At 41.1% G+C, this 9,092-nt stretch overlaps 2 protein-coding genes across 2 annotated transcripts in view; both read left to right on the forward strand.

The window, feature by feature from the left end:
* The window catches only part of scaf4a (SR-related CTD-associated factor 4a), an 11,525-nt gene extending 6,018 nt beyond the window's left edge, over nt 1–5,507 (forward strand). The window contains exons 11-19 of the mRNA XM_032533722.1: nt 1–15; nt 162–352; nt 826–926; nt 1,270–1,383; nt 1,485–1,641; nt 1,783–1,910; nt 2,052–2,205; nt 2,530–2,685; nt 2,800–5,507. The exon at nt 1–15 is cut by the window's left edge and continues 62 nt beyond it. Of these exons, the coding sequence (XP_032389613.1) occupies nt 1–15; nt 162–352; nt 826–926; nt 1,270–1,383; nt 1,485–1,641; nt 1,783–1,910; nt 2,052–2,205; nt 2,530–2,685; nt 2,800–3,944 (2,161 nt within the window). The 3' untranslated portion in view covers nt 3,945–5,507. The remainder of the gene's footprint in view (nt 16–161; nt 353–825; nt 927–1,269; nt 1,384–1,484; nt 1,642–1,782; nt 1,911–2,051; nt 2,206–2,529; nt 2,686–2,799) is intronic.
* Nucleotides 5,508–7,282: 1,775 nt separating this feature from the next.
* The window catches only part of sod1 (superoxide dismutase 1, soluble), a 3,957-nt gene continuing 2,147 nt past the window's right edge, over nt 7,283–9,092 (forward strand). Inside the window, exon 1 of the mRNA XM_032534291.1 lies at nt 7,283–7,459. Within this exon, the coding sequence (XP_032390182.1) occupies nt 7,388–7,459 (72 nt within the window). The 5' untranslated portion in view covers nt 7,283–7,387. The remainder of the gene's footprint in view (nt 7,460–9,092) is intronic.

Below are 9,092 nucleotides of genomic sequence, written 5' to 3' on the forward strand. Positions count from 1 at the left end.
ACACTCAGGCTCCAGGTAAGCATCTGAAATGTCAAACTGAGTTTCTGTTGCAGCATTGAAAATTACTCTTTACCGTTTATTTTGTTGGATGCAGATAAGCTGGTTATCAGTTTTATTTATTGTGAGCATATTATGCAATATACATATTTTTTTTTTTCCAGGTCTCCAAAGCGAAGGAGGTCAAGGTCCAATTCTCGTACAAGACGTTCCAGACACAGGCGATCGCGCTCGCGCTCCAGAGACCGGCGTCACCACTCCCCACGCTCTCGCTCGCTGGAGCGCAAGGAGAGAGAGAAGGAGAGAGAGCGACGGCAGAAAGGCCTTCCGCCACCCAAGAGCGAGACACTAAGCAGTGAGTCATAGTCTATTTATGGGCATATTTATTCGAGTATATGGACCTGAAATGATCTGTTAGATGTGCGCTAGTCTCCATTGCCAGAATTATATCCATAGCGCTGTGAAATAATGTCTGGCTTCAACGCACATACATTCTAGGATAGGAGAAAAAAATGCTTTGGGTTGTTTGCATTCCTGACGCAGTGGCGGTGGCTCTGCAAAACTTGTTTTGGTGGAACATTTGCACCACACAAAAGGAAACGGCACATAAAATATTAAATGAGGTTAACTGTTCACACAATATAATGACGTGAGCTATTGTAATTAGCTGGATCCGTAGTTACATGTGTGTGTACTTCGTCCATAGCAATTAGTCCCAACACATCCCAGTTAGATAGTAAATTCTGTAAACATATTCCTTGTTAATCTTTGCAATCATTCCCATCATCATTTTGCATTTTTAAGTTCTTGTTTACATTTCCTTTTCAGTTTGCAGTACAACTCTCTGGGTGGGCCAGTTGGATAAGAGAACTCAACAGCAAGACGTTGCCTGTTTACTGGAGGAGTTTGGGCAGATAGAGTCCATCAATGTAAGTGGACTAATATAGATTAATAACATTGATCCAACTGTGACCACATCCTGTGTCTGTAACAATGGCATTTGCATAGTTCTCATCCAAAGGTGAAAAATACAGGTGTGTGTGTCTTTTCGTCATAGTTAAGTTAATATGTGATGATCTAGTTTGTGTTTATCTTTCAAGTTAATACATATACACTATACTGAATATATAGTTTTTTCAAATCTTGGCAAATATTGTACTTGTTGATGACAGGAACATAGTAAAATCAAGATATTGATTCATCTAACTAAATGGAAATCACAGTCTCCTTGTTTTTTCCTCACCTGTCTGCTTGTCCTCCTCTCTTGTTAAGATGATCCCTCCACGCGGCTGTGCCTATATTGTCATGATACATAGGCAAGATGCCTTCAGGGCTCTACAGAAGCTTAGTAGAGGATCTCACAAAGTTAACCAGAAAGCAATCAAGGTGAGTGAGCAACACAGACTGCTGCTTAGTAAAGCAAATCAAAAATAAAACCCATAATTGTCTTATTGAATCAAGAGTTGTTTTTGTTTATTTCTTGCCAGATTGCTTGGGCTTTGAACAAGGGCATAAAGCCTGAGTTTAAACAGTACTGGGATGTGGAGCTGGGTGTCACCTACATACCTTGGTCTAAAATCAGAGAGGCTCAGTTGGAGGAGCTCAAAGAAGGAGGAATACTGGATGTGGACACCTTATCACCAGGTAAAAACTCTCACAGGCACAGACCCATTAAGAAATCACACAAACAAATTAAATTAAGACCTAAAATGCATCATACGTGGGAAGTCCAGTTAGTCACCCAAATCACAACAAATAAGGGCCTTTCATGTCTGTCCTTTCCAGAGTGGAGTGGAGTGAGAAAGACTCTTGGCCTCCTGGAGGAACTCAACCACAACGGCCGTTCGGAGCCACAGCAGCCTGAGGAAACACAAGTATTACCTGTGGCCGCTGCAGCTGCTCCTCCTCCACAGGTAAAGCGCAACCGAAAGATGTTACCAGCTTACACTCTTTGGATTAGAGATAGGACTGTGTTTCTCCAGAGGGCCACTGCGAAGGATAACAAATAACTTTCTCATTTGACATTGACAGTAAATCCTTGTAAATGTTCTCAGGTTCCTCCAATGCAACAGCCAATCGTTGGTGTGGGTTCTCTCCAGCCTCCTGTTTTTCGTGGTCCTATAGGGATGCCTCTGCCTTCCTTCCCCCCAGGTGTCCCCCCTCCTCCTTTCATCCGACCTGGATTCAACCCAATGCAGATGCCTCCAGGTAGCACCTCCTTCAGCTGCCGTCAAACCCTTTCTCACTGGCTTTCATTCAGTTTTTCGCTTACTCACAGTGCTTTTCTTAAATGATGTTTATCAGTTGTAAGTGTGTAGTCTAAGTTTCACTCATTCATACATACATACATACACTAGAAAAACACAAGCACAACACATGCTGTTTTAAGTCTTTGCTCTTGCACTACAACAAAACACAGTGTACCTTTTCAGGGGGAATCGTCCAGTTGTTAATTCCACACCTATTGACAGTTTCCATGCCAGCCCAGACAAACTGAACCCTAACTAATTCTTTTCAACCCTCTTCTTCCAGGTTTTCCTCCCCCAGGTACCATGCCTCTTGGTCCCCCACCTCCCTCCAAAGGTGGAGTTGAAGACCCACCTCTGGACCCAGCTGGTCTGGGCAACAGGAAAAATGACGAGGTCCTGGAGGGTCCCAACATCTTCAGCAATCAGATGGGGCCTATGGGTCAGTCTGTCTTTCTCTCAGAACTGTTTTTTCTCATTCTGCTCTATTGCTTTTGGTTAGTTATAAAAGTTGATTTAAAATTAAAGCTGTATTTTCTATTTGTTTCCCCATCAGGTAACCAGCTAGGTGGACCTCCGGGTTCTCTCCCAGGTGGTCCTCCAGGAAACATCCAACCCCCCTCTGGTGGTCTGCTTGGCGCACGGCCAGGTATAATCCCACTTCAGCGTCCTCCGGTTCCCCCACCGCCACACATGCAGCGTTTCCCTCCACCCCACGGGCCACGACCCCCTCACCCCAACATGCCACCTATGCTACCACCAATGATGCCCAGAGGGCCACATCCTCAAATGATGCACCATGACCCACCTCCACCTAAAGGAGGCTTTGGGATGCTCCCTCCTCATAATATGAGAGCTCCTTTCCCTCCACATGGGCATGGCCCTCCTCCTCAAGGTCCTCCTCCTCCTTTTATCAGACCAGGGGGGCCTCGTGGTTTGGAGGGGCCGGAAGAAATGGATGGCAGACCATTCAGGGGAGACAGGCCTGGATTCAGGGACAGAGAGCCAGAGAGGGACAGGGACTGGGATCGAGATAGGGATAGAGAGAGGGACCGAGGTTTTGGAGGTGGAAGGCGTCCATTTGGTGATGGAGGAAGGGGTGGAGGTGGTGATAGAATGGATGGGAGGGACCGGCTCGGAGGCTGGGAGGAAGATGGAGGAGATCACAGGGGAGGAGGATGGGAGAGAGACAGAGATCGGGATAGAGACCGCGATCGAGACAGAGACAGACGGGACTGGAGGGAGAGGCGAAACAGCCTGGATAACGACAGGGAAAGAGGGAGGGCTGATAATGGGGAGAGGGAGCGAGGGAAGGGAGATGGAGGAGAAAGAGGACGGGTAGAAGGTGGGAGTCGAGAAAGAGGGAGAGGAGCTGAAGGAAAAGAAGGCGGGGACAAGCCAAAGCGGTCAGAACGGCGAGAGAGGACAACGCGTTGGGACAGGGATGATCGATTGGCCGAACTGGAAAACATGGACAGATTTCAGACATCTAACAGCACAGAGCAACCTCCTGTGACTCCTGTGGTTACTATGGAAACCAGTAAAGAGCCAAGTGTGGAAGCTTCTGAAAAGAAGGCAGAGTCTGAACTTTTAGCTCCGTCCCCAGAGGTAAAAACTGCTGCAGAAGAACCGATGACCTCTGAGCCCTCACCTCCAGCTCAAAGTGAGCCCACAGAAACAAAAGAGGAAGCAACATCATAGACTGGCTCACTGCTCCTTCAGCCATAGGCTGCTGTGAACCACTGAAAGTTAAAGAGAGGCATTTTTCACTATGTTGGTCAGTCTCAACTCATGGCATATGAATGCAGGCTCGTCACAGTTTGTCACTTTCTGGGCAGTAACATGTCTTGAAAACAAAACATCTCCTACACGTGTTGTTAAACATACTGTATGTAAAATGGTTGTTTTCAGATTTTATGACTTATAGTCAAATTTGACTTTGCATCTGTTTCTCCAAACACATGACCACGTGCAAATCCGTTTGGCGCAGTTTGCTGTTGTTAAATATTGGCTGTGAACTGTTTTTCCTGTAAGTTGTAAGAATGATCGGAGTGCTTGCATGTTAACTTAGCTCTGTCCATTTTAGGTTAATTTGAGCTTAGCTTTTATGTTTTTACTCAAGTTGGTTTGCAGGTGGAGTAAACAAATGACTTCTTTGACACAATAGCTTTTTACTTCACTGCCTTATCTGTGTGATAGCAGGCACTCCTCAACAAAGTGAATATGTTCATTTTAAAACTTTTTTTTTTTTAAATCTGCCAAAATGTCATGTCAAAACACTGAATATCTTTCAAACAACTATATGATAATATAGGAACCATTTCTTTTCTTCTTTGTTTTCATCTCATCTTGTGTTTCATGTCGGCTCATTATTGCATGATCACAGCCAGTAAGGCACAGCTTTGAAAGGACTATGGGGGCCTTAAAATCCAATCATGTTACTTGTAGGTGTTTGAATGGAGAAGATAAAGTACAAATTGTGGACAACATGTCAAGGTAAATTACACTGACAACTAGGATTGGTACTTTGCTCACACAAAATGTTGAGCTCTTCTTTTGATCATTTGCCCACGTTTGACCCTTTGAACCACACTTTATTTCAGGCATAATAAATATGAGTACTGTCTTCATTCTACCAGGCACGTGGTGCACATTTACTAGCCAATACCCAATGTCCTTAAAATGTCCACTTTCAATACATGGTTTTATAAATGTCTATGTAGTCTACTAGTACTGGGACTCCTAAGAATTTAGGACTGATTAGAAGCTGAACTTATTCTGACAAGGTCTCTGAATCAAACATAGAAGTCATATTTTATTGATAACAGGAATTACACCCAATTCCTTGTGAAAAAAAATGTAACGCTCCTGTCATTCATTATGTTATTTAGGGGATTAATATTGCTTCCACATCACAATTGTTTTATGTGTGCATATACTCATTTTGTTTGGTTATAAAAATATTGGGAAAACAATTAGAGGTTCAAAACCAAGGACTTCACCTGTAACGGTGGCATAATACAAACAGACTGATGGGCCATGAGGCATTTTTAGATAAGACATTTCAACATAATATGCAGAAAAAATAAGAACGAAAGAAAAAGTGTGTCCAGGTGTATCGTTGTACATGTCCCCAAGAATATTTTGGAAGTAAAGAAATGTAATGTTATATAAGTGGACTTTGTTTCAGAAGTTTGATTGAGAGATAATTGTATGGGAAAATAAGGATAAGTACATTCATTTGCAAAGAAATTGACTTGCACACAGATAACCTGTAGAAAACTGAAAAGAAACAGACATTTTTCTCTGGTTAAGTGGATTTTAATTACCCTGAAATCACCAGACCAAATTGCAAATGCCAGAACAAATAAAAACATGAGGTTGCAGATTTGTTTGGTACAAGATTTTATTCTTATGTCAATTTTTGATTTTTTAAAACTGACATTTACATCAAAGTGAAAGTAAAATTCCATTGGAAATTCCAGTAGAGTAATAAGTACTTAGTCATTTTTTTCTGCTGTCTAAATTTAACACCCTTGCCTGTGTTTGTAATTATTATTCCGTTAAGGAATAAAGTAGAACCTTTTGTAGATCCAAAACAAGGTTATTTTAATAGTATTGCATTCCACAAAAAAATATAGGTGCCAGCATGGAATTTTGAGAATTGTGTGTACACACAAGGCAGATTTGACAAGGTTTATGTTTTGGTGGACTTTTCTTTTTCCCATGTGTATGGAAGAAAGGGGGCAATCTCTTGGATCAGACAAAAGCACTTTTTCATGTGTCTCATGTACAAACTCGGATATAATTTTGTTGTGTCCACATGAAAATACAAAATTGAACCCTGTTGCTGGATTTTGTTTTGATTTTGATGAGCACAGCATTAAAATGTGTCTGTTTCCCTGCAGACATACTGTATCTCATATTGATTAAGTTGACATTTGAACCTCAGATTCTACAAGCCCAACTCTTGTTCTTGAATAATAAAAGGGCCACACGTGCAAAACTTAAGTGAGTATAGCTTGGGACACATTGCTGTAAATATGCTTGTATCACTGATAATTCAAAGGTGTATTGTTGATTGTTCATGATCTGTGACTTGTTTATCTGAGAGAAGCAAATTGACTTGGAAAGAACAACACAGGCCTCTTGCTTTAACAAATTTTTTTTTTTAACTCCTAATGGTTTGAAAGTTGACAGATGTTTCTATGATTTGTTAAAAACACAAAAGACATGGACATAAAATCTTCAATATTTCAGCCAGAGGAAATTGTTTTTAATAAACTATTTTTGTACCAAATAAATTTGCTTGTTTAAATCATATTCTGTGCTCAACCCATGCTCAACCTTGGCACACATAATTATCTGTTTTAATGTCATAGGCCTGACATGTACAGTGATGTTGGAGTATTTCAACTTATGATTACGAGTTGACCCTTAAAACAGGTAAGATGTATCATTAATTGTTAAGTCCAGGTCTCAACAGCAAAAAGCTCACGTGACAGACTTTGCAGCTCTCCAGCGCTGTTGGCATTAACCGTCTGGCAATGTGAGACTATTGCAGCCCACACATTTCTTTCCAATAAATGTTCTTTTCAGAAATTATGGCTTCAAATCTACTTTGTACCAGTGTTGTAAAGACCAACATCTTGTTTAGTGATGCACTTTGTGACAGAGACAATGCAAGGTTACTTCTTACTTGTCCCACAGCTTAGTTACTTTATATGGAACTAGGAGGAACAATAAATAAATCATTGGTTGTGCAGGAATATCTAACATCTTGAAGGAATTTCAGTTTTCCACCTCTTTATCTAGCATGTGGCATAAATATAACCATTATAGTCCAACGGTATAGTAAATACGAAGCAAATATTCGGCCATTAATTGATAGAACTGATATCAATTAAGATGGCAGCAACATTTTGTAATATTTGTTTTTCATAAATAGGAAAACAATATGACATTAGGCTGCTTGCTATCGTCACAGTCATAATGACCAATAAAAATGTGTCTTTTTTGGTAATATTTTACTCTGATTGGCTGTCTGTGTTATAAGCCCGCCCATCAGGCCCTTGCACAGAGTTAGCTGGCTCAGCAAGGTAAGCGCAACAGAAACTCGGGTGTGCTTGGAAACTACTGCGAAGATGGTTGTAAAAGCTGTCTGTGTGTTGAAAGGAGCTGGAGAGACCAGCGGGACCGTTTATTTTGAGCAGGAGGTAAGGTGTGCTACGTTGTTTTTAGAGGAAGAATTATCTGGTTACTAATTTAAACTAAACTAGCTAACGTTACCTAGCTGGCTAGCTAGCTAGCAAAGTTCTCCATTCACAAGCCTGCGGTCATATCCGTTTGCAGGAGACCCAGCTAGTGAGCTAGCTAGCTAGCTACATGTTACGTTTCAATAACGAGGTGTCGGACTTGGACAGATTTAGCAAACCTGCACTGGTTTTGCATAGGTTACCCGACTGCACGCTTATTCAATGCAAATTATGAAATCTAACATTTTTATTCAAAGTAGTCTGCTCGTGTGAATTCTTTTCAACTAGGAAATATGTAAATAAATGTGTTATTGTCATAACCTTTGAACTTTTAACGTTTTGTTAATCATCAACAGCGCGTGTAGTGAATACGCCTGTTGCAATGTCAGTCTTAATTGGTTAACTAACGCGAACTAACGTTAGTTGAACGCTTCAGGGAGGACTGATTAAAACTATTTTTTTTTTTTAAAGGCAAAAGCTGCGCTCTCAGTGATAGCCTTTTAAACAAGAGCAAAGGCTAGCCCACTAATTAATATTTGCTGAGTCACTGCCATAGACCGTTATGGTCACTGCCCGCCCTCGTTCCTGTTGAACGTTAACTGTCTGGACTTGTTGATACGGGGCTGGACTCCAGTGTGCCGTCGAGGTTAGGTGGTTTAAGCAGGGTTGTGTTGCTAATACAATAACTTTAACCCAGATCCTCAAGGTCAAGGACAATAGCTACTTGCTGAGCCAGCTTGTTGCTAAAAGGAACCTTTTCAAAGTTTTAGATTAGCTTTTTTTTATCATTGTAAGTCTATTGGATATAGTAGATTAAGTAAAACTATTAATTCATTTTGGCGTTATGGTTTATGTAACATAAACCATAACGCCAAAATGAATTAACGGTCATAACATAATTTATGTTATGTAATCCCGCATTGCCAAACCGTCCTCCACAGTTTTGTGAAGAAAGGTCTGTTCTAGTCCACACAGCACTCCGGGATAGGTGAAAAATTTACTCTGGTTTATTGGCATTTCTTTAAACCAATCCCAATCGTTTTGGGCAGCGCTACACGCCGGAAGTAATAACTGCCTCTGCAAAGTAGCCTGGATGGAACGAGTGTATGAAAATAAATTTCTGGTTGTAATTTCCCTAAATCTGTTAGGATCCCCCATATAAACTTGTGAGAGCAAAATTAGCACGGGGTATTGGAGTCATGGGCAAGGAACGTTTTAAGAGTGCACTTTTATATTCTGTATAGTTAAGATTTTAAATTACTGTATAGAAGTATGGGGCAACACCTACAAAACCACCTTTTAGAGTTTGTGCTCATTAAGCACACTACAAATAAAAGAGCCATTTGGATAGTAAACGATGTAGGCTGTCATGAGCACACCAATATACTGTATTTAAGACGTATCTCAGAGTTAGCCAGTGTTTTTATCAGTGGAGACAGTTTTCAACACGTTTCATCCAGTCTCTTCAGAGTTGCCTTCTCTTTCTGCCTTTTCAGCATCAATCTCTATCAGTTCTTCGTCTGTACCCATACAGGTATGGTTCATTGGATAACACACATTGCTCGCCTTCATCGTCTTCAAAGTCAGAAACATT

This window comes from Etheostoma spectabile, chromosome 13, assembly GCF_008692095.1.
Source record: "Etheostoma spectabile isolate EspeVRDwgs_2016 chromosome 13, UIUC_Espe_1.0, whole genome shotgun sequence".
NCBI lineage: Eukaryota > Metazoa > Chordata > Actinopteri > Perciformes > Percidae > Etheostoma > Etheostoma spectabile.